This window comes from Pongo abelii, chromosome 7, assembly GCF_028885655.2.
Source record: "Pongo abelii isolate AG06213 chromosome 7, NHGRI_mPonAbe1-v2.0_pri, whole genome shotgun sequence".
NCBI lineage: Eukaryota > Metazoa > Chordata > Mammalia > Primates > Hominidae > Pongo > Pongo abelii.
The window spans coordinates 159795221-159820552 of NC_071992.2; the positions used below are offsets into that span (position 1 = coordinate 159795221).

Here is a 25332-nt window from a genome sequence, read left to right on the forward strand (position 1 = left end):
TAATTTGCAACCTAGAATTTTATACCTACCCAAGTTGTCAGTCAAGTGTGACAGTATGACAACATTTTCAGATATGCAAACTTTTAAAAATTCATTTTCATAATACATGTTTTCAGGAGCCTACTAAAGGAGGAGCTCCAAATCAAGGGAGCAAACCAAGAAAGAGGAAGAAGTGGGGCTGGCCACTGTGCTGTAATCCCAGCACTTTGCGAGGCTGAGGTGGGCGGATCACGAGGTCAGGAGTTCGAGACCAGCCTGTCCAATATGGTGAAACCCCGCCTCTACTAAAAAATACAAAAATTAGCTGGGCGTGATGGCGCGTGTCTGTAGTCCCCGCTACTCAGGAGGCTGAGGCAGGAGAATTGCTGGAACCCGGGAGGCGGAGGTTGCAGTGAGCCAAGATCATACCACTGCACTCCAGCCTGGTGACAAAGCAAGATTCCGTCTAAAAAAAAAAAAAAGGAAGAAGTGGAATCTTATAAATGGGGTTTCATAGAAAAAAAGTGGTGAGGGGCATCCCCACGTGACAACGGAGCCCCAGGGCTGGGCAGAGAGAGCCGCGTGTCCTGGGACCGTCCGATATTTCCCACAGTCCACTCTGGAGCCACAGTGACTTACTTTCCTTCCACAAGTGAAATATGCTCTCCACCCCCCACTCAAGCCACCCAGAGGTCTCTTCCTGCTGCTGTGTCAGCTCAGAGGCCGTCAGCTCATGATTCTCCTCTGGTCTGGATGTGTGTGAGATGCCTCTTGAGGCTATAAACTAAAGAAAAAAATTACCTGCCTCTGCCCCAGCACAGGATTTTGAGACAGGCCCAGGATAAGCACAATAACTCTCTTGTTTGAAAAAGAGAGAGGTGGGGGCTCATTCACTGCAGACCCCAGTCTGTAGTACTTTTGTGACTCAGTCAGCAGCATGTTGCCAAGGGACCTCATTAAGGGGGCAGAGTCTGTGTCTTTTTTAGGGCCCCATTTTCCCTGGAAGTGACATTATTATCCTTTTTTTCCCTCAGATTTTGGCTCTGCCCTTGGTCTCTCTCCTCTGTGTTTTTAGATGTCCGATAGCCTGTATTTGAGGCTAAGCAGCTTTCTCAGCTGCTTACTGCCTGTAGAAGGCGGGAACCCAAGGGCTTCATTTTCAACCGTCTCCATCTCTGTTCATTTAAACTGATACAATGCCCTTAAAAATCTTGTGGGTTTTGGGCCAGGCGTGGTGGCTCACGCCTGTATCCCAGCACTTTGTGAGGCCGAGGTGGGTGGATCACGAGGTCAGGAGATCGAGACCATCCTGGCCAACATGGTGAAATCCTGTCCCTACTAAAATTACAAAATTTAGGTGGGTGTGGTGGTGCGCACCTGTAGTCCCCGCTACTCAGGAGGCTGAGGCAGGAGAATCACTTGAACCCAGGAGGCAGAGGTTGCAGTGAGCCGAGATCGTGCCACTGCCCTCTAGCCTGGCAGAAGAGCGAGACTCCATCTCAAAAAAACAAACAAACAAAATCTTGTGGGTTTCTTAGATTATATTCTTCACTAGACAAAAAATATACTTAAACATTTGTCAGTGTTTTCTCTGTTTTGTATGATGTGTTAGCATGTTGTGGGAAAACATCCTTTAGGGTCTTAGAAACACTTTTGTCTAGCTGAGAGGATTGGTACTATATACTGTCTTCTATCTTTTTATTTATTTATTTATTTATTTATTTTTTTTTTTTTTTTTAGAGACAGGGTCTTGCTTTGTTATTCAGGCTAGAGTGCAGTGGTACAATCAGTTCACAGCAGCCTTGAACTCGTGGCCTCCCACATTGGCCTCCCAAAGGACGGGGATTACAGGTGCAAGCCACCACACCCAGCCCCAAGATAGTAAACCTTTCTGGGGCCTTAACAATGGATATGGCCACAACCTTGATTTTGTCTTTATCCTGAGGCCACTTATTACTTGAATTTTTTGCGGGCAGTGGTGATACACCCTATAGTCCCAGCTGATCAGGGTGTTGAGGCAGGAGGATCCCTTGAGCAATATAGGGAGATCTTGCCTCTAAAAAATAAAAAGTAAATTTAAAACAACTTTTAAAAGAAAATGCTTTGCTGACTGCAGAGACAAGATGTGAGATGGTTTTGTTTCCCAAGCCAGTTCAGGCCCCTGCTCTATGTCCTCCAGATTCCACCTGCAGACTAGACGATCCCTCCTTTGACACATTTCACCCTCACAGGCCTCACCAGTGCCACGAGGAGCGTTCTGCTGACATTTTTGCCACTCTGTCTGGAGCTCTGCTTAGCCGGATCCATTTTCTAATTTCCAAGTTACTGAAGGCAATTTTTTTTTCTTTTTTTTTTTTTTTTGAGACAGAGTCTGGTTCTGTTTCCCAGGCTGGAGTGCAGTGGCGCAATCTCGGCTCACTGCAGCCTCCGCCTCCCGGGTTCAAGTGATTCTCCTGCCTCAGCCTCCTGAGCAGCTGGGATTACAGGCACGCACCACCATGCCCGGCTAATTTTTGTATTTTTAGTAGAGACAGGGTTTTGCCATGTTGGCCAGGCTGGTCTCAAACTCCTGACCTCAGGTGATCCACCCACCTTGGCCTTTCAAAGTGCTGGGATTAGAGACGGGCCACAGCGCCCGTCCAAAGGCAATTTTTTTTCACCCAATTTTTTCACTACTACCTAATCATGGTTTCCTCTGCTAACAGTCTCCTCCCCGTGTTTCTGGCCTCCAGCCCCAGACTGCACTCACAGCCAGTGCACCGCGTCTTAGCTGTTGGTTCTGCCAGCACTTGTCTTAGATGAGGTGGTTCTGCCAGCACCTGTCTTAGATGAGGCTGCTGTGTCAAAATTCCACAGACCGACTGGCTTCACAGCAGACATTTCTTTCTCCCAGCTCTGCAGGCTGGGAGTCCAGCCTCCAGGTGCCACAGACCCAGTTCCTGGTGAGGGATCACCCCCAGCTTACGGACAGCAGCCTCTTGCTCACGTGGCCGTCCCCGTGCGTGCTCCTGGAGAGGAGGCTCCGGTGTCTCTTCCCATGAGGGCGCTCGATCTCATCGTGAGGGTCCCCCAGGATCTTCTCTAAACCTGCTCCCCTCCCAAAGGCCCCACCTCCAACACCATCTTGCTGGGGGTGAGGACTTTAACATGTGAACTGGAGGTGGGGGACAAGTATCTAGTCTATAGCAGCCCCCCCTTTGGGACCCAGTTTCTCTATTAGCACTTGCTGAGTAATAAGCCACCCAAACACCTGGTGGCTCAGAACCGCAGGGATACGGTGCTCCTGTGGCCGCAGGCGCGAGGACCCGGGTCCTGGCCTCCCTGGGGCCTGTTCCTTGGCTGTGCTCGGTTGCTCAGGGCTGCTCTGGTCCTGCATCCCCAAGGAGAGCCCTTCTGAGGTCACAGATGCAGAAGGAAGCCCATCCGATGCAGACGGACGTTCCAGCCAGGCAGAGAGGAGAAAATCAGTACCTAAAGCATCTGACAGAAAAGGAAAAAAAAATCCAAAAGAAACCATTTAGAATAGACTCAGAGGACATAACATACCTGGCACTGACTTAGATGATATTTAGGAAAGATGTGTAAGATTTCTACATGTAAACTTAAGAGATGGGATGTTATTATTACAAATTTTTCTAAGCCAGGGTCACCCATGCTGGAGGGCCGTGGTACAATCACAGCTCACTGCAGCCTCAACCTCCCAGGCTCATCCTCCAGCCTCAGCCCCCCGGGTAGCTTGAGACTACAGGCGCGCACCACCATGCCCAGCTAATTTTGGGGGTTTTTGTTTGCTTGTTTTGGTAGAGACAGGGTCTCATTATGTTGCCCAGGCTGGTGAGATGGAACATTACTCACAGACATGTAAAAACTCAAACGACGGCGGGTGTGCCCATTCGTGGATCGAACAGGGGGTGTCAACATGTAAAAACTCAAACAACGGCGGGTGCCTGTTCGTGGATGGAGCAGGGGGTGTTGGGGAGGTGGAGCATTACTCACAGACGTGCAAACAATGGCGGGCGTGCCCATTCGTGGACGGAAGAGGGGCTGTCGGGGAGATGGAGCATTACTCAAAGAGATGTAAAAACTCAAACAACAGCGGGCGTGCCTGTTCGTGGATGGAACAGGAGGTGTCGGGAAGGCGTCGGGGCTCCCGGTTGCTGCCAGTCACCCGTGAGACCCGAGCAGCAGTCGCTCTGTTCTTGTGATCATGGCTGAGTGGGATCCAGTGTGAGTCTCCACCCGGCCTGTTACCCAGTTCCGGCTGCAGGGCCTGCGCGCCCATTTCCGTCTGGGCAGCAGTGAATGAAGTTGCTCGAAGTCGCTCGCTGCTGTTGGTGCACTTAAGAGAGGGCTCGCCAGGCCACAGGGTAACAGGAGAGGCTGAGTGCGTGGCATCCTCCATCATGGAAACACGTCTCGCACCAGCACACGCAGCTGGCTTTTCCACTACTGTTGCCCGTCAATGGCACCACCCAGCTTTTCTCTGCCTGAGATTGGTATCTATGCACCTGGGGTTTCTACTCTGCATGTTTTATCTTTTTTTGTTGTTGTTGAGATGGAGTTTCACTCGTTGCCCAGGCTGGAGGATAATGTCATGATCTCAGCTCACTGCAACCTCCGCTTCCCGGGTTCGAGCGATTCTCCTGCCTCAGCCTCCTGAGCAGCTGGGACTACAGGTGCCCGCCACCACGCCTGGCTAATTTTTGTATTTTGAGTAGAGACGGGGATTCACCATGTTGGCCAGGCTGGTCTTGAACTCCTGACCTCAGGTGATCCGCTCGCCTCGGCCTCCCAAAGTGCTGGAATTACAGGCATGAGCCACCACACCCGGCCATATTTCATCTTTTATCCAGGTAGTCTGTGACTATCCAAACGAGGCTCTCACAGTCTGCAGAGATCGTGTCAGTCTGGAGAGAGTTGGGTTAAAGGCGGGTTGTTCAGGGTGAGACGGGGACGCTGAGGCAGCAGGTGGTCACAGCCTCACGTCTCAGAAGGATGTGCTGAGCAGGCCCGGGGTTTTGGGCAAGTGAGGTCCACAGCCCTCTAATGAATACCTTTAGAGGCCACTGGCCTGCAAGTTCTGACGACAGGGAACAGCCTTAGGGGCCTCTCCCTGGAGTTCCCACTCACCCCCTCACCCCCCACCCTGCTCTGTCCTGAGCTGTGGCTTGGGAGATGTTTCTGGACTGGGACCAGACCCCGCAACCTGGAGAGCCAGCTCTAGGCTGGGAATTCCTGGGCTTAATGTCCAGGCATGAAGTCAGCTCCTTGTGTGTCCTCATCTGTACAGTGAGGCTTTGAAGGGCTCATCTCCACCGTCTCCGCAAGGACAGACTCCGAGGTGATGTGGGTCGGGCCTGCACCCTCAGTGATTTCCTTTCTGGAGTCAGCCTGCTCGGCCAGTGCCCTCATTTTCTGTGGAGCTGTTGTTCCATGTCTGGGCACAGAAGCGCCTCTCTGGGAGCAGGTGAGGACGTGAGAGCCTCAGGGCCCCTGGAACTGTTCTGTCACAGGCCCCGGGAGGAGCTGGACCTGCTGCCTGAGCCCCTTGGGGCAGCGGGTGAGCCGCAGTGTGAGAGACTCAGGCCTGGAGCACCAAGGGCCCCACAGCAGGAGGGGTGGGGGTGCAGCCTCCAGGGCACTGGGGTCCTCTCAGCTGACCAGGAGCCTTACACAGGGGGCTGCCTCATGGGGTTGGCGGGAGCCCCGGCGTGAGGGAGACAGCCGCAGAGGCAGCCCCGAAAGCAAAGCGCGGAGCAGATGGCAGAGGATCCCGCGTGGCAGAGGAGAGGGCAGCCGACAGGCAGCTCTGGGAGGATACAGGGTTGGGAAACTGAGGCAGAAGGCCATCGTAAGAGCTAAGAGCTACGTACGGAGAGTATGGATGTGATGAGAACTGAACAGGGGCCGCTGGGCTTAGTGACCAGGCAGCAACTGTGCCCTTGCTGAATTCCAGGTGCTAAAGAACTTGGTGAAGAGTCCAGGCCCCTGCTGAGAGGGTGGTACGTGCGCAAATGTGGAATCCTCACCCAAGGTCCTCAGCCTCAGAGCACACGAAGGTGTTTCTCCTCCTGTCGAGCAGGAACCGGAGGTCCAGGCTGGGACGCTGATTGGATGTGACAGCCCAGCAGACTCCATGCTTGGGGTGGAGGCTTCAAAGGACATGGCAGGCGTCGAGGACTTTTCTTTCTCTTTGAGATGGGGTCTTGCTCTGTCGCCCAGGCTGGAGTGCAGTGGCGCGATCACAGCTCACTGCAGCCTCAACGTCTGCTCAAGCGACCCTCCAGCCTCAGGCCTCTAAAATGCCAAGATCACAGGTATGAGCCACTGTGCCTGGCCTAGGGACTTTTTCTTTTTTTTTTTTTTTTGAGACAGTCTCGCTCCGTTGCCCAGGCTGGAGTGCAGTGGTGCAATCTCGGCTCACTGCAAGCTCCACCTCCCAGGTTCAGGCCATTCTCCTGCCTCAGCCTCCCGAGTAGCTGGGACTACAGGCGCCTGCCACCACGCCCGGCTAAGTTTTTTGTATTTTTTAGTAGAGACGGGGTTTCACCATGTTAGCCAGGGTGCTCTCGATCTCTTGACCTCGTGATCCACCTGCCTCGGCCTCCCAAAGTGCTGGGATTACAGGCGTGAGCCACCGCGCCTGGCCGGCCTGGGGACTTTTTCTATAGTGACGTACAAACACTTGCACACAACATTTTATTGTACAAAATTCCCCAATACTGCTTTAATAGTGAAAACACACACACACACACACAAGAAGTTTCAACACAGACACAGCTCGTTGTTAGAATTCAAAGTCTTCTCCTGCCATGGCGAGAGCCCAGGCGAACCTCTCCCGCTGTGTTTTGCTGTAGATCTTCTCCACCGGCACCCTGAACCGCTTGCACCTGTGGGAGGCAGCGTCAGCCCAGGCAAGCGGGCAACTCACCCACCTTGAAGGCCAGGTCAGGGCGCTCGGCAAGGGCAAGCGTCCTCCGTGCAGCAGAGACACCAGAGCTGCCTGGTGTAGCTGGGGCCTGCTCCTCTAGGCCAACTCCACCCCATGCACGCCGCCACCCTGGAGCATCAGCGAGGTGTCAAAGACAACCTGCTGTGGCCCAGGTGTCCACCGAGCAGGGCGCTCAGCCACCTCCCACTCCCAGTGGGCAGACTGAGCTCCACAGGCCCTCCTGATGATTCCGAGTCCCAGGCCACTGTCAGCACCCCCACTTCACCCTGTCCATCCCAACGTTCAGGGCAGGGAGAGCTGATGACACAGGACTCAACATCAGGGGTCCCTGTCACAGGGAGGGCCTGTGCTGACCCCAGGGGACACAGGGGACAGGGGCAATGCTGGGACTGAACAGAGGCCTCCTGGAAAACCCAGGCCCCCCATAGGCCACAGGTGGGAACTGAGACCCCAGGCACACGCACCAGGCAATGCTGATCCTGGGGTCCAGGTAGTTGAGCTTGGATGTGCCCAGGGCCACCTGCTTGTTCTCCTCCTTGTCCGTGGCCTGCACACTCAGCTGCGCCAGCTGCTCCTGCAGCTTCTCCAGGAGCCGCCTCTTCTTCTCCAGGACACTGGCAAGAGAAGAGGAGGCCACGAGGCCCTGCTCTGGACTAGTGCCACCTGAGGAGACCTGCACTTCTCCGGCCCTGCCGCCTTCCCTCCCGGTGCAGCCCCGTCCCTGTCATTGTCATCAGTCATCCGTCACAGCAAAAGACCAGCCAGGATCAAAGGTGGAAGCCCAGCCTCACTCCAGCTGCCAAGTCAGATACAGAGGAGGGCCCTGGGCGGAGGGTGAGCAGCCCATCAGGACCTGACTCGCAGGAGGGTGAGATGCTCGAAACAACAGACTGAGGCCGGCCCAAACAGGAAGAGGGCAGCGAGACAAGCCTGAGAAAGCAAACACAAATGCCCTTTAACCTCCAGGAAGCCGCTCAGCCCTCCTTCCTGCCTCCTTAGGGAAAGCAAATTTCAGCACAGAGGTGCCCTTTCCACATTATTCGCACCCTCCAACGCCACAACATCACCCACGCACGCCAGCTTTGACCCCAACTCTTCTAGGAATTTGTGCCACAAACACTCGAATGTGCGTGGAAAGACACTTGCGCCTGCAGAAATACGGCCGAGAACGGGGCAGCCTGCCGGGCCGGAAGCACAGGCCCCGCGAAGTGCCTTCCCAGCATGAGCCACATCCCTGGGGCAGAGAAGCACATGAGGGAAAACAGAGGGAGAGCCAGCAGGCACACACAGTCCTTCTGGAAATGCTTAAGAAATTTGTTTTGTCTTTTTTTTTTTTTTTTTGAGACAGAGTCTTGCTTTGTCGCCCAGGCTGGAGTGCAGTTGCACAATCTCAGCTCACTGGAACCTCTGCCTCCTGGGTTCAAGTGATTCTCCTGCCTCCTGAGTAGCTGGGACTACAGGCATGTACCACCACGTACATAATTTTTTTTTTTTTTTTTTTTTTTTTGTATTTTTAGCAGAGACAGGGTTTCACCATGTTGGCCGTGATAGTCTCAAACTCCCAACCTCAAGTGATCTGCCTGCCTCGGCCGCCCAAAGTGTTGGGATTACAGGCGTGAGCAACCGTGCCTGGCCGGGAAATGCTAAAGAAATTTCACAGCAGCTGCCGCTGGGGACAGAAGGTCAGAGGTGGGTCACAGCCTTATTTTTCACTGAATACCCTTTGGTCCAATTGACAATTCCTTTGCACATGCCACTATTAAAAACAGACCCCTGCATCTCAGGATGCTCGTCCTGAAGAGAAAACTTTTACCCTTTAAGAACCACAGCCATGCCAGGAGCAGTGGCTCATGCCTGTAATCCCAGCACTTTGGGAGGCCGAAGCGGGTGGATCACGAGGTCAGGAGATTGAGACCATCCTGGCTAACATGGTGAAACTCCGTCTCTACTAAAAATACAAAAATTAGCCAGGCATGTTGGCGTCCGCCTGTAATCCCAGCTACTCAGGAGGCTGAGGCAGGAAAATCGTTTGAACCCAGAAGGCGGAGGTTGTGGTGAGCTGAGATCATGCCACTGCACTCCAGCCTGGGCAACAGAGCAAGACTCTGTCTCAAAAAAAAAAAAAAAGAACCACAGCCACAATAATGAGGAATGAATGCAAGAGGGAACATCACTAAAGAAAGAAAAAAGATAATATGGGAATACTATGAATAACTGGGCACCGGCCAGTTAGACACCCTAGACTAAACAAATTCCCAGAAAGATACAAACTACCAGAACCGACTCACGAAGTATAGAAAATATGAATAGAACTATAACAAGTGATTGTATCAGTAACTTTAAACTTCTCCCAAGAAAAGCCCAGGCCTAGATGGTTTCACTGGTGAATTCATTTAACAGACTGACCCTAGCTAGGCATAGCAGTGCAAGCCTATAGTCTCAGCTATTCGGGAGGCTAAGGTGGGAGGATTGCTTGAGCCCAGGAGTTCAAGACCAGCCTGAGCAACACAGCAAGACTCTCTCTTTAAAAAGGCACCAATTTTTCATAAACTTTCATGAAATATTAGATATTAAATATTATTCAACTCATTACCAGTATTACCTTGATACCAAAATCAATGACATCATAAGAAAACTATAGACTAACATGCTCATGAATACAGACGCAAAAACCTTAACAAAATATCAGCAAACTAAATCCAGCAACAGACAAAAATGATTACACAATTGCTCAAGTAGGATTTATCCCAGGAATGCAAGGATGGTTTCATTTCTGATAATCAATTAGTATAATACATCCTATCAATATAAGGAAGGGACAAAAACAAGATCTCAACAGGTGCAGAAAAATCATTTGACAAAATCCAATGCTCCTCATGATTAAAAAAAAAAAAAAAAAAAACCTCAACAAACTAGGAATAGAAGTAAATTTTGTTAACTTGACAAACAGCTTCTGTGAAAAACCTACAGTTAACATCATATTCCATGATAAAAGCATGAGAGTTTTGCCCCCAGTATCAGGAACAAGGCAAGGCTGCCCACTCACGTCCAGTGTACTGAAGATTCCTGCCAGGTCCATAATGCAAAAATATGAAATAAAAGGCATATGATTGGAAAAGAAGAAGTAAAACAGTCTCTGTTTGCATACAATATGGCCTTTATAGATACAGTCCTAAGGGCCAGGCGCGGTGGCTCATACTTGTAATCTCAGAGCTCTGGGAGGCCAAGGCAGGATTGCTTAAAGCCAGGAGTTCAAGAGTAGCCTGGGCAACATACAAGAATCTTCTTAGTGTAAAAATTAGCCAGGTGTGGTAGTTCGCACCTGTGGTCCCAGCTACTCAGGAGGCTGAGGTGGGAGGATTGCTTGAGCCCAGCAAGTTGAGACTATGGTGAGCTAGGATGCTGAGACATCTGGCTGCCCACATGCAAGAGAACGACCCTGGGCCATTCCCTCAGACCACACACAAAAATTAACTCAGAACCAATGACCTAAATGTAAGAGTAAACCAATAAACCTCTTAGGAGAAAACAGAGAAATCTATGTTTCATGGCCTTGGGTTAGGCAAAGCCTTCTCAGACACGCTGACTTATCCAAATCTTAAATGTGTCACAGGACACCAACAAGAGAGAACAAAGATATGGCTGGGTGTGGTGGCTCATGCCTGTAATCCCAGCACTTTGGGAGGCCGAGGTGGGTGGATCACCTGAGGTCAGGAGTTGAAGACCAGCCTGGCCGACAACTCTACTAAAATACAAAAATTAGCCAGGTATAGTGGCGTGTATCTGTAGTCCTAGCTACTCGGGAGGCTGAGGCAGGAGAATCGCTTGAACCTGGGAGGCAGAGGTTGCAGTGAGCCAAGATCACGCCACTGCACTCTAGCCTGGGTGACAGAGCAAGACTCCATCACAAAAAAAAAAAAAAAAAAAAAAGGCTGGGAGTGGTGACTCACACCTATAATCCCAGCACTTTGGGAGGCCGAGGCGGGCAGATTGCCTGAGCTCAGGAGTTCAAGACCAGCCTGGGCAACACGGTGAAACCTCGTCTCTACTAAAATACAAAAAAATTAGCCAGGAATGGTGGCGGGCACCTGTAATCCCAACTACTCAAAAGGCTGAGGCAGGAGAAATGCTTGAACCCTGAAGGCAGAGATTGCGGTGAGCTGAGATCACGCCATTGTACTCCAGCCTGGGCGACAGAGCAATGCTCTGTCTCCAAAGCAAAAAAAAAAGAAAAAAAGAACAAAGACAACCCAAGAGTGGGAGAAACATCGATGAGCTCTTACAAGTCAATAATAAAACAACAACCCGACCGGAAAATGGACAGAGGACCTGAGCAGTCATTCTCCAGAGACGATACAGAAATGGGCAACAAGCACCTTCAAAGAGCACCCGCGATCAGACGCTCCTTCACAGCCACTGGGCTCTAATCGACACATGGAAAACTGACCCTACAGTGGTGCCGGGACAGAGGAATCGGAGCCCTCACATGCTGCTGGTGGGGAGGGGATGGTGCCGCCGCCCCGGAGAAGAGTCTGGCACCTTCTTCTCACTTCCTGACCCCACAATGACAATCACAAACCTCCTCGGCGGCCAGGGTCTCCTCCTCCCCCAGCTCCATATGTCCCACTCTTGTCCACGAGGCATATAGTTTGTATTTTTAAAAACCACAAAGTTGGCCAGGTGCGGTGGCTCATGCCTGTAATCCCAGCACTTTGAGATGCTGAGGCAGGAGGATCACTTGAGGCCAGGAGTTTGACCTGGCCAACATGGAGAAACCCCATTTCTACTAAATAAATAAATGAGCCGGGCGTGGTGGTGGGCACCTGTAACCCCAGCTACTCGGGAGGCTGAGGCAGGAGAATCACTTGAACCCGGGAGGCAAAGGTTGCAGTGAGCTGAGACCGCACCACTGCACTCCAGCCTGGCGACAGAGACTCCGTCTCAAAAAAAAAAAAAAAAAAATCACAAAATAACAATTGAAGAGGAAAACAAAACTGGCCGTGGGAAGGCACATCTGAAGCTGCCACATCTGGGTTGGTGTGGGCGGCAAGCTACCTACGTGCTGAGGAAAGAGACCCAGGGCAGGAGCTGTTCCAGTATAATAAAATATATAAGAATAGTTATACCAGATATACATCTTAGATATGATTATATATGAATATCATTAATCATTAGTCTGTAGCAATTACTCTTATTCCAATATTATAATAATCCTCACTCTATAATCATAACCTAGGAAAAACCAGGCCATACAGAGATAGGAGCTGAGGGGACATAGTGAGGAGTGACCAGAAGACCTTCTGTTATGCCCGGACAGGGCCACCAGAGTGCTCCTTGGTCTAGCGGTAACACCAGCATCTGGGAAGACGCCCGTTGCCAAGCGGACCGTGGTCTAGCGGTAGCATCAGTGTCAAGGAAAATCACCCGCTACTTAGCAGACCAGGAAGGGAGTCTCCCTTTTCCCAGAGGAGTTTAGAGAAGACTCTACTCCTCTACCTCTTGTGGAGGGCCTGACATCAGTCAGGCCCACCCACAGCTTTCCAGAGGCCTAACCATCTCCCTGTGATGCTGTGCTTCAGTGGTCACGCTCCTAGTCCACCTTCATGTTCCATCCTATACACCTGGCTCTGCCTTTTAGATAACAGTAGCAAATTAGTGAAAGTACTAAAAGTCTCTGATGTGCAGAAATAACGGCGTAAGCTGTTCTCTCTCTCTCCGCCTCGGCTGCCAAACAGGGAAGGGCCCCGTGTCCAGTGGACATGTGACCCACGTGATCTCACCTATCATTGGAGATGACTCACACTCTTTACCCTGCCCCTTTTGCTTTGTATCCAATAAAAGCACAGCCAGACATTCGGAGCCACTACCAGTCTCCGCGTCTTGGTGGTAGTGGTCCCCCAGGCCCAGCTGTCCTTTATCTCTGTCTTGTGTCTTTATTTCTACAATCTCTCGTCTCCGCACACGGAGAGAAAAACCCACCGACCCTGTGGGGCTGGACCCTACAGGTTGGGACAGGGCCCCGGGAGAAGGCGTCTGAGGGCACAGGTACTCACCTCCTGGACTTGCCATCCCCTTGGGCTTTGTGCTCGGCCCTTGCCCTCCTCAGCTCTGCCCTGGCCTCAGCCACCTGCTCCTTCTTCGCCTGGATCTGCAGGGAAAGGGTCCAGACAGGGCTGCCCCTCCCCATCCCACACCAGCCCCTGTGCTCACACCCTCCCACACCCCACATGCCCACCGCAGCTGGCTCCCCGACCTGTGCTGAGGCTCCAGGGAGGGGGAGGGGTCCCTGGAGGGCTGGGCTGGGGGCTCTCCTGGGAGCTGCTACCTTCGTCTGGAGATTCTGCATCGACTTCTCGAACGTGCTGGGGGTCGCTCGCTGATGGTTGCAGAGAACGGCCACGACTCGGTTGGCTCGGTTGTAGGATAAGATCTTAGCTGCTGTGCTGTCCTCGGCTGAGAGGCATGGGCTGTCAGAAGCAGCACCCACGGGGCCGGCCACCCTCCCTGTCTGCCCTGAGCCGGACTTACTCAACCCGCCACACAGCGCAGCCCCTTCTACTCACATAGGCACCCACTGGGAGATGGGGAGAACAAGGGCTGAAGGTCAGTGACCCTCCGAGGTGGCCCCGAGAGCAGGGCCCAGCGTCTTTAACCACAACAAGGCCTCAGGTGGGGCCACAGCACAGGTAGCACCACCTGGGCCTTCCCAGGCCCCATGGCGAGGAGGAGGCCCAGCCGCCTAGAAAGGTGAGTCTGCCTGTCACAAGTCCCCAGCACCCGGCTTCCCCTGGCGCATCTTTGGGGTCCCTGCCTGTCACAAGTCCCCAGCACCCGGCTTCCCCTGGCACATCTTTGGGGTCCCTGCCTGTCACAAGTCCCCAGCACCCGGCTTCCTCTGGCGAGTCTGTGGGTCCCTGCCTGTCACAAGTCCCCAGCACCTGGCTTCCCCTGGCGAGTCTGTGGGTCCCTGTCTGTCACAAGTCCCCAGCACCCAGCTTCCCCTGGCGCGCCTTTGGAGTCCCTGTCTGTCACAAGTCCCCAGCACCCAGCTTCCCCTGGCGCGCCTTTGGAGTCCCTGTCTGTCACAAGTCCCCAGCACCCAGCTTCCCCTGGCGACATCCCCTCAAGGTACCATGTTGTCTCCATTTTCCAGTCAGGAACGAGGTTCAGAGAACATAAGCACTAGCCCCAAGGCACCTACGGGAGCGGCCACTCCTTCATGCCCCTCCTGCATGGCCCACCTAGCTCTGGAAGCGCATCCGCAGTGGGCCCAGCACCTTCGTTTCCTCTCCCAGGCTCGGCCTCGGCCCCTACGCCCTCACCCAGAATCTTCTGCCTCCCTCGGTGGAGGGGGCGTCTCCTCTGCTGGGGCTCTCACCTGGATGCCAGCTAGCTCCTCCACATCCCCACAGCCCCAACGCTGCCCCAGCTCCAAGGGTGTCCCCAGGGCAGCACAGCACCGGCCTCTGAGGCCCATGGGTGCACACAAAACACATGCCAAGCATCAGCGCCCCTGAACACCCGGCCTCGGCGCCTCCTCCAGGAAGCCCTGCTTGGGGAGCGTGGTGGGCACTGGTGTGGGAGGTACCCTCTGGACAGAGTCTGCACGTCCAATCTGCCCGGACATCACGCAACAGCCCAGACATCACGCAACAGCCCAGGCATCACGCAACAGCCCGGACATCACGCAACAGCCCGGGCATCACGGAGCAGGGGCAGCGCCAAGGGCAGAGGGAGGAGAGGCCCTCGCCAAGCTTAGACGGCATCCCCAGGTTGATGGCAAGGGACAACGAGCAGAGGGCCCTAAAGCTGAGACAGGGCTGTGGACAGAGGCCCAGAGGTCGGGGTGCTCAGACAGCTGAGGGCGGGAGGGGCAGAACCACTGGAAAGTGCAGAGGCCTCCTGGGCCTTCAAGAAAGAACCCTGAGGAGAAGCTGAAGAACAACCCCAGGCCTGGCCACGGGGGCCTGACTAGTGCTCAGCAGCAGCAGCCACCCCACAGGGAGCACGTTGCTGGGATGCAGCCGAGGAACACCACCAGGCCATGGGGCCTGAGTACGGCTCAGCAGCAGGGGCCACTCCACAGGAAGCACCTGGCTGGAATGCAGCCAAAGAACAATGCCTGGCCACGGGGTCCTGAGTAGGGCTCAGCAGTAGGGGCCACCCCGCAGAGAGTACATGGCTGGGATGCCTGGGGTCCCAAGAGCCAGAACCTCCCTCCTCCTCCCCAGGACTCTGGCCACCCAGGCCGCCAAGCAGCCAGCCCACCACCTCAGCCCATTTCCCAAAGAAGCGGCCCCACCCCGAAGCTCACTCAACAAGGGCCAGCCAGGGAGCCCTGCCTGGGGCAGGGGCCATGCTCCCCCACACTGAGTGTGGGTATGGGGCCTGCTCACCGCGCGTCAGGGCCCGCAGCTGCTCCTGCAGAGTGATGGAGGCGTTGTAGGTCCGGAACACCTTGGCCGTCAGCCCATCCATCAGCTCCTGGAGGTGCTTGTTCAGGCTGGTCGTCTGGGGAGGAAATGGTCTCTATAATTACTTGGTTTTGCGTGGCCATCCCAGCCTCCCGCGGGAAGGAAAGGGCATTTGTTGGATCAGGACAAAACCCTGGGCCTTGCTATGAGAGATGGAGCCAGACTCAGCGCCCACGCCCTCTCGCTGGGTCCTGCTGCCACCCACTGCTGAGGAAACACGAGCCGGCTTACGGTCAGCCTGTCGAAGAGGTCGTCCCGGGGGTCCTTGTTCTCCATAAAGAGCTGTAAGTTCTTGTACACCTGAAGGAGAAAGAAGGAATTTCAGAGGACAGAAAAAACTCGAATCCAGTGAGGACCCGAAGGGCATCTACGCAGAGCCTGGGAGCCCACGGGAGGCTTCCCTGAGGAAGGTGGCCCGAGCAGCATCGCTGTCACCTGTCAGCATCCTCCCCCGACACGGCCCCCGCCCTCCAGTGCGGCAGTCACCGCTACCACGTGCACAGGTGGCGTGCTCAGGAGGTGGGTGTGACTCCTGCCCTGCAAACCCCCTGGGTGACCACCGCAGGTGGCCAGGAGTCCCCGGCTCCTTTTTCCACCAATGCCGGATTTCCACCAGGTGAGCCCACACCCTTGTAATGTCATGGGACACTCATCTGACATCACAGGACCTCAGGGCCTTTGGGGTGCCTGTGTCCAACCTCCCTCTACCAGTCCCTTTGGGGAGAGGACACTAATTCCCTTCTGGAGAGACCAACCCTGCTCCGAGGAAATGCCAGCCTGCACCTGCACCCATGCTTGCCCTCCCCTCGGTTTCACCTGCTGGTCCTCCTACAAGTGGCAGGTGGCCTCCCTGAGCACTGTGCATCGGCTCCAGGGCGAAGGTTGCCGTGGCCTCTGCACTGCTCTCTGCAGCACCAGCATGGCAGCCCTCCCTCACCAGACATGGGCAGGAGGCCCCGCATCCCCAACTGGCCCCCTCACCAGCCTGGCACCACGGCTGAGGAACCCCATTCTACAAACCCACAGGCCAGGACACAGCGGGAAGCCCTGGCCCACAGCTCCCAACTTCTGGCTTCTTCCCTCATCTTCCTCTACACATTTGGTTTCACACCGCTGATCTTGACGAGGCTTTATATCCTGCCTTTTTCTTTACATCACATGCATTCCGTTACTGAGTGCTCCCCTCGACAGCACTGTAAATGGCTGGCTAGTCCTCTGTCTGGACAGAGTGCGACTCCCCGCCCAGGCCTGCACCGCGGCCAACGCTTCACCACGGCAGGGGCACTGTGGTGAGCACCTCCTCGCCTCTTCCTTTTGTGTGTTGGCTTCTGTCTCCTACCTCCGATTAATTCATTCCTTAGGATTGACTTCCCAACCAGACTGCCTGAGGCCTGGCCCTGCCAGGGACTCCTGTTTCTCTGCTGCCCTCAACACCTGTCCCCAAACTTCCATTTCTGTTTTTGAACGGCTCCACTCCATCTTACGGTTGGGTCACATTAATTTTTTTTCTTTTTTTTTTTTTTTTTTAAGAGACTAGGTCTGGCTCTGTCACCTGGGCTGGAGTGCAGTGGCATGATCATAGCTCACTGCAGCCTCCAACTCCTGGGCTCCAGCAACCCACCCACCTAGCCCTCCCAAGGTGTCTGGACTACAGGCGTGGGCCTTGAGCCCAGCCTGAGTCACATTTGTGCTTTTGAGGTGCAGGGAGTTCGTACGTGGATCTGTCCAACATCACTACGATGTGGCGCCCACCCAGACAGGGGACACCGTGACTCTTCAGGACAGCCATTCAAAGGTGAGGATGCTCCCCAGATTCCAATCTTCCTTCAAGCCAGCCTGGAGACCAGAGATTTACCCAGCCCTTCCCGACCACACTCATCCCTCTGGGCATCGATGCTGGTGGAGCGAGGGGTTGTGGGGGTGGTGGGCAGCCACTAGCCCCTGCAGCAGAGGAAAGAGGGCAGCCCCTCCCAGGTGTACTGGGGTGAAAAGTGTTCCCCAAATTCATATCCTCACCAGAACCTCAGAATGTAACCTTTTTTTTTTTTAAGACACAGTCTCGGCCAGCCACAGTGGCTCATGCCTGTAATGCCAGCACTCTGGGAGGCTGAGGCAGGTGGATCACGAGGTCAAGAGTTCAACACCAGCCTGGCCAACATGGTGAAACCCTGTCTCTACTAAGAATACAAAAGTTAGCTGAGCGTGGTGGCAGGCACCTGTAATCCCAGCTACTCGGGAGGCTGAGGCAGGAGAATCGCTTGAATCCAGGAGGCAGAGGTTGCAGTGAGCCGAGATCGCACCGCTGTACTCCAGCCTGGGCAACAGTGCGAGACACTGTCTCGAAAAAAGAAAAAAAATTTTAAAAAGACAGGCTCTCATTTTGTCGCCCAGGCAGGAGTGCAGTGGAGTGATCAAGGCTTACTGCAGCCTCAACCTCCCAGGCTCAAGCGATCCTCCCACCTCAGCCTCTGGAGTAACTGGGACCACAAGCATGCACCATCATGCACAGCTAATTTTTATTTTTAATTTTTGAGACGGAGTCTCGCTCTATCACTCAGGCTGGAGGGCAGTGGCACGATCTCGGCTCACTGCAAGCTCCGCCTCCCAGGTTCACGCCATTCTCCTGCCTCAGCCTCCCGAGTAGTTGGGACTACAGGCGCCCGCCACCACGCCGGGCTAATTTTTGGATTTTTAGTAGAGACGAGGTTTCACCATGTTAGCCAGGATGGTCTCAATCTCCTGACCTCGTGATCCGCCTGCCTTGGCCTCCCAAAGTGCTGGGATTACAGGCGTGAGTCACCATGCCTGGCTGTTTTTTTAAATTATTATTTTAGAGACAGGGTCTCATCATGTTGCCCAGGTGGTCTCAAACTCCTGGGCTCAAGTGATCCTTCCACCCCAGCCTCCCAAAGCACTGGGATTACAGGAGTGCACCACCATGCCTGGCCAGAACTTGACCTTATTTAGAAATAGGGTCTTTAGAGACTGGTAAGATGAAGTCATAGAAAGAGTGAGGTGGGCCCTAACTCCAATACGACAGAGTCCTTGTGAGAACACACAGAGGCAGAGACGCAGGGAGAAGATGGCCATGTGACAATGGAGGCAGAGACTGGGGTGAGGCGGCCTCAGGCCAAGGACACCCAGGATCCACAGCCCCACCAGATGCTGGGAAGGCAGGAGGATCCTCCCCGAGTGTGGGTGGGATGCGGCTCTGCCAGCACCTTGACTTGGACTCTGGCCCCCAGGGCTGAGCAACAATAAACGTCTGTGGTTAAACCACTGGGTCTGCAGTGCCTTCCTCCAGCAGCCCTGGGAGATGCTCCGGCCTGGGGGCAGGAGACGAAGCTGGCGTGACACACGCGCCCTGCTCAGCCCCTGACCAGTTCCCTTGTGACCCCTTGGGTCTACCGTGGTGCACAGCCTCTCCTTCATCTTCACCCTGATCAGCCCCAGCACAGCAGGCCTCACCCAGCAGACAGGCGGTGGCAAACGGGCCACAGACCCCACAGCAGCTCCGGCACGCCCCCAAAGACATCCAGAGCAAATACATGTCACGTAGCAGGGGCAGCCAGCGCGAGGGCACTCACAGGCTTCTCCACTGGCACTCTGTTGTAGTAGCGGATGCAGTCCTTTCCCAGGAAGTCAAATTCCACCACATGTTGGCAGCCATCGGCCTCTGGGTGCAGCTGGACGTGCTCCACGCGGAGGGAACAGCAGCCCACGGTGTCAGCCACCTCACCGTCCTCCTTCTCGTTTCCTGCTCTCAGCGCCAGCTAGTTGGTGGGGAATGGTCAAAATGGGTGGTGCGTGCACATGCACACCACACACACAGACATGCCACACACACAGACACGCCACACACAGACACGCCACACACACAGGCACGCCACACACAGACACGCCACACACACGCACGCCACACACAGACACGCCACACACACAGACACGCCACACACAGACACGCCACACACACAGACACGCCACACACAGACACGCCACACACACAGGCACGCCACACACAGGCACGCCACACACAGGCACGCCACACACAGGCACGCCACACACACGCCACACACACGCACGCCACACACAGGCACGCCACACACAGACACGCCACACACAGGCACGCCACACACAGACACGCCACACACACATGCACGCCACACACACATGCACGCCACACACAGACACGCCACACACAGGCACGCCACACACACAGACACGCCACACACACAGACACGCCACACACAGACACGCCACACACAGACACGCCACACACACAGGCATGCCACACACAGGCACGCCACACACACACATGCACACACACACATGCACACACACACATGCACACCACACAGACACGCCACACACACAGGCATGCCACACACAGGCAAGCCACACACACACGTGCACACACACACGTGCACGCCCCCCCAAGTGCACACACACACAATGCACATGCACACCCTACACACACGTTCACACCCACACACGTGTGCACATGCACACACACTCCCATCAGAATGAGGTTCCACCCCACACACAGGCCCACGTCGCCACACTGCACCATCCAACTGGGCGTCCTCGCCAGGAGAACCAGGACGAAGAGCCGCCAGGAAGCGAGAAGGCCGCGTACCTTATCGATGAAATACAGGGCCACCGCCCGCTGTCTCGTCTTCATTTCCCGAGACTTCCAGTCAGCCCGGTACTGGGAGCGGATCTCGTCCACAAATCCCCGCAGGCGTCGAGCTGTTTCAAACTTCTGCCAAGCTTTCTCCCCCTAAACGAAGAAAATAACAGGAAAGAAAACATTTGCATTCCTGTTAAATAATGGAGGAGGCTGTCAACTCTCCCTCCCCCAAACCTCGCGCTTCTCCACTAGGTGGTGGTGTGGTCAGGGGCTGGGGCAGCAAATCCAGCTGGGTGACGCTGGCAGTGAGCACCCATGCCCACTCCTGGCTTTGGCGTTTGTGGCTGCTGGCACAGCATGACCTCAGCGCGGGCTGGCCGACTCCCAGCCCATCTCAGAAGCCTCTGCCGGCGCCCAGTTTACTCACCTCCCTGCCGGCATCCTCAGGGGGACCTCCCGGGGAGGAAACACCCTGCCAAGCCCTGCGCTCACCTTCAGCTTCGAGCAAGGGTTCAGCATGATGTACTTGATGGAGTTCTGAACGCTCTCGGTCCACGCTGCCAGCCACGTGACAGTGTTATCAGAGCGCACCTCCTTCCACTGGTGCCCCGCCGGCGGCTCGGGGATCTTCGAGTCCCTGCAGCAGAACAATGACCCAAACATAACTTGGAGACCTTTTTCTCTGGAATGCAAGCAAAAGGAGCTGCTCTGGTCAACCATCCCACGTGGTGGCTAGGCTCCTGACCGAGTCCAGCATCAGAGGTGGTCTGCCTGGCAGCTCAGACAAAAGCAGCTGCTCAGTCTACCCTCTGCACACACAGGAAGACCACAGTGCACCAGGAGGCTGGGTGGCCACCCAAGCACGGCACTGCTCTGCACGGACCTCTCAGCACCAACTGGGACGACGAGTGCCCTGCTCCACACAGCCTGGCCACTGGGGGTCCTGCAGGCAGGGTTCCTACTCCACGCTGCTGTCACACAGTACAACACGCGGCCCAGCGGTCCCCTCTCCACCACTTGGAATGTCCCTCCAATAAGTTCAAAACACCTAATGCTACTGGGTCATCCAGACGGTGTGGGATATGAAAACCACACGGAGGTGTCCTTGGCGGGAGAAAGTCTCAGCCACTGCAAGGCGAGGACTTCCGACCCCGTGGGAAGCACCCTGGGAGGGCCGCCCTTGCCCGGCCACACCCGCAGGCTGAGCTCCACAGGAATGGTGTGGGGGTCACCAACCACACGTTTCTCGGTGTGCCTCCCTCTCCCAGGAGGTGAAGAAAAGCCAGCCTCACCCAGGTGGCGGGGGTCCAGCGCCCGCCTGCTGCCCACCCGGCCACACACCTGCTGCAGTTGATAACCACATCCTCTGGCATGATCCTTCGCTTCAACATCCCCATCTTGGGATGGTCACCACGGCCACGGAACAAGCCAGGCGGCTCAATCTTGAAATTGCCTATTTTTTCTCGGTGACCATCTAAAATACAGTAGCCGAACTCTTGCTGAAGTTTTTCTGCCTCTTCTTTTAGCTTCTGAGTTAATAAAACAGTCAGTGGATATTAGCAGTGAAGAGAAGAGAACAGGCCTCAGTCCCTTGTTGCTAACCCGGGACCACCCTGCTCTGGCTAACTCAGCTGGACCCTCAAAGCCCTTCACAATCCATGGAGGTCGCAGGGGCAGGGGACAGTGCAGGTGGGCTTGCAGGGGGCACCGAGAGCCATGGCCTGGACTCCCCGGCCCCTGCACAGGCTTCGGCTGTTTTAGGCCTGAGCAGTAAAGGCAGGTGGAGGGAGCGTGGCTGCCCACCATGGAGGAGGAGGGCTAAGGGGATCCCTGAGAAGGTCACGTGGACATCACAGCACGGCAGGTTCCTGTTAGATGTAGGGAGACACATGGCACAGAACAGCAAGAAGCCGACTGGCCCGCACAAGCCCCGCCCTCAGCCCACGGCCCGTCTGGGAACCCACCCTTGATCAATGATGGTAAATTATCCATTTCAAACCAGGTTTACTCTCAAATGTGCTCTGGGGAAGCGGAACAACACTTAAGCACACGCAGGGGCGCTAAGGCTGACGAGAAAAGAGCAGCTTTGTGAGAAGGGGCTTCTCTAAGGCCACAGGCCTTTCTCAGCCTTTGGGCCAGGCCGGCCTCTCATTCCCAGGGGCCACTTCAGGTCACACAACGCTCGAGGCAGCCCGACCTGCTTCTCCTCCCTGGTCAGGACTTTCCGGGCTGCGGCCTTGTCCACAAAGTATCTGTGGATCTCCGTGAAGTCACACTTGTCCAGGCTCTTGATGACTTCCCTCTCTTCCACCGTCATTTCCTGCACAAACCACAGACACACGCTCTCACCATGTCTGAAGGACAGACGCGCTCTCACCACGTCTGAAGGACAGACACGCGCTCTCACCACGTCTGACGGACAGACACGCGCTCTCACCACGTCTGACGGACAGACACGCGCTCTCACCATGTCTGACGGACAGACACGCGCTCTCACCATGTCTGACGGACAGACACGCGCTCTCACCATGTCTGACGGAGGCATGCGTGTGACAGGCAGAACGTGCACACAGTCCTGCGGCCCCGTGAATAGAGCCTCTCCCCGCAGACCCCACAGATAGAGCTGGTTCTGTTATTGCAGGCGTGGAGTGGGGTGGGGCAGCTGAGGGCACAGTTCTCCAAAAGCAACTTCACAACAAGTCGGTAGTAAAACTGGCTAAAACCTTTGACCCAGTAATTCCACTTTGAGATCCATCCTAAATAAACTCTCCGGTATGAAAACCAGGATGACGACGGCACTAAGGGCAACTGCAGAAACTCCATGACCGGACAGAGCAGGATAAATGGTCGGGAGCTCATTTGGTGAATGTGACGGGATTACCAAGGGCAAAGTCTCAGTCCATACGTGCTGCTGCAACAAAACCTCGGGGACTGGTCAGTTATAAATCACAGTCACGGCTCTGGGGTCTGGAAGGCTAGGATCAGGGTCCCAGCATTTGACATCTATGGAGGGCCCAGTCCCTGCTTCTGAGAGGGTGCCCTGAAGGCTGTCCTCACACAGTGGAGGGGGACAGAAGCTAGAAGGGGCCCAGCTAATTCCACCCAGCCCTGCCCTAAGGCCCTAAATTAATCCTAAGGGCTGCAGCAAGGCGGAGTCCTCACAGCCCAATCAGCTCCTAAAGGCCCTCCCTCTGTCCTGTGGTGCTGGGATTCAGTTTCAAGGTGAATTTTGGAAAGCGCAGCAGAAAACAGCTCGATGATGATCTACCCGTGTGGAGACTAAACAGGATAAAATGCTAAGTGGGGAAAACATTACATGCACACTGATCACACTCACACAAAAACTAGTGCCCAGGAAAAGCCAGGACACGGGAACAGGAGACACTGACCTGAGGGAGAGCCGCAGATCACAGGCAACTGTTTCTCCTTTCATTTCCTACACAACAAAAACTCTGCACAGCCCATGGCCAAAAGCCCAGGCTTGCGGGCACCAGCTCACGGTCCCAGTCCAGGCTCGGCCACTTAGGCATGTGAGACCTCAGGAGCTGCTGCTAAACGTGTCTCGCTGTGGGATGGGGACGATTCGCCTCTTCCGAGGAGCTCAGGTACGACACCATCTGTACCGGGATGGAGCCCTGCTCGGCCACAACCACGGGCTCAGGGTCCGTCCCTGTGTCTCCCGGGGCCGTCGGATCTGCCACCCACTCCTGTTCTGCTGCTGTGTGACACTGCCTCCCTTCCTAGCTCTGCTAGTGACTGAAAGAAGTGCTGACCAGGGGGACAATGAGGACGCCGGGCAGCTGGCGCCACCTCACAAAGCTGTCGTGACAGGCAGGGGGGTGGCATCAGGACAGAGGAAGAGGGTCCAGAAGCGGAGCCCACACAGGGGACAAGGAAGCACAGGCTCCAGCAGCTGGCTCGGGACAGTCAGACACCCACATGCAAAGCACAAGCCTCGGCCTCTACCCCACACCGTAACCACAATTAACTCAGAGTTGCACCTAAACCAAGCCGACCTCGATGGGAACCTAAAACCGAAACTTCTAGGAAAAACACAGGAGGAAATCTCTGTGCTGCTGAATTCAGCAGATTTCTTAGACAAAACAACAAAAGCACAACCTGTGACAAAACACGAAATGTGGGACCTCATCAGTATTCCGAACTCCTGACCTTCCAAAGACGTTGTTAAGAGAACGCAAATAGAAACTACAAACACCGTAAAAGATTTTTGCAAATCATATTTCTGATAATGGACTTAAAACAGGACACAAAAGTACTCACCATAAAAGATCGATAAACTGAATAACTAAGTTACGATTTTCTGTTTGGAGACCTCACTGAGAAGCAAAAAGGCAAAGTCTGGGAGATGATATTCACAGCACGTGCATCCAACAAAGAACCCGCATCCAGAATGCGTTTTTAGAACTTCGATAAATTAGCGAGGAATATGCAAGCAACTCAATTTTTTAAACAGACAAAAGTTCACGAAAGAAAATAGTGAAATGACACATCGGTACACCAAAAGATGCTTAATATCACTAGTCATTAGGGAAATGCAAACCCCACCCACGGTGAGGTGTCACTTTGTGCCCACTAGAAAGGTGCCTCACACCCGTGGCAGGCGTGTGGACGGTTCAGCCTGGTGTTTCTAGTAAGCTGGACACACGTGTAGCCCGTGACCCAGCAATTTCACCCCAAGTCCTGTCAGAGGCAACTCACACGTATGTGCCCTCACCCATGTGGGAATGTTCATGGCAGGTTTACACATGCAAAGGCCTAAAACAGGAATTAATCGAACACCCACGAATAGGGAAATGGACTAGCATGAGTCACACAACAGAGGAAACGCGACCCAGCCAGAGCCAGGCAGATGCTGCGGGACAAGCAAGTCAGGGGCGAGCCTCGCAGGTGTGGTGCAGACAGAAACCCCGGAGGGCACAGAGCCCGCGGCACATACATAAAACCAGTCAGGCCGTGGGCGAAGGGCAGTCACCTTGAAAATGAGCAAGGAAAAAACCTTGAGGCAGCACCCTTCCCTCCAAACAGCTTCTCGCCAAACGTGTCTTCCTGGGGGCTGGGAAATGGCATGCGGCCTCCTCCACTCTCCTTCTATGCCAGACCCCTGTCCTTTCAGTGGTCCATGGGGTAAAGCGACCACAAATCAGGCTCCACACCCACAGCCTGCCTGGGAAGGGAAAGGTCTGAGGTGAACTAGGCTGGACACACTGGTACCGCCTATGGTACCAGCTACTCAGGAGGCTGAGACAGGAGGATGGCTTGAGCCCAGGAGCTCGAAG

At 54.7% G+C, this 25332-nt stretch overlaps 1 protein-coding gene across 7 annotated transcripts in view; it reads right to left on the reverse strand.

Annotated features, from left to right (window-relative positions):
• The window catches only part of TOP1MT (DNA topoisomerase I mitochondrial), a 31059-nt gene continuing 5727 nt past the window's right edge, over positions 1 to 25332 (reverse strand). For 2 of the 7 annotated variants that reach the window (XM_063726887.1, XM_063726886.1), the window contains exons 4-14: positions 22233 to 22355; positions 21377 to 21564; positions 20528 to 20672; positions 20042 to 20185; positions 18993 to 19178; positions 15637 to 15705; positions 15328 to 15442; positions 13257 to 13384; positions 12985 to 13079; positions 7396 to 7545; positions 1 to 3459 (exon numbers count right to left, since the gene is read on the reverse strand). In XM_063726887.1, coding sequence (XP_063582957.1) covers position 3459; positions 7396 to 7545; positions 12985 to 13079; positions 13257 to 13384; positions 15328 to 15442; positions 15637 to 15705; positions 18993 to 19178; positions 20042 to 20185; positions 20528 to 20672; positions 21377 to 21564; positions 22233 to 22355 — 1344 coding nt within the window. In that variant the 3' untranslated portion in view covers positions 1 to 3458. Of the gene's footprint in view, positions 3460 to 6676; positions 6870 to 7395; positions 7546 to 12984; positions 13080 to 13256; positions 13385 to 15327; positions 15443 to 15636; positions 15706 to 18992; positions 19179 to 20041; positions 20186 to 20527; positions 20673 to 21364; positions 21565 to 22232; positions 22356 to 25332 lie in introns of those variants that run through there. The other 5 variants (XM_024250886.3, XM_054518980.2, XM_024250885.3 and 2 more) reach the window with 3 other exon arrangements.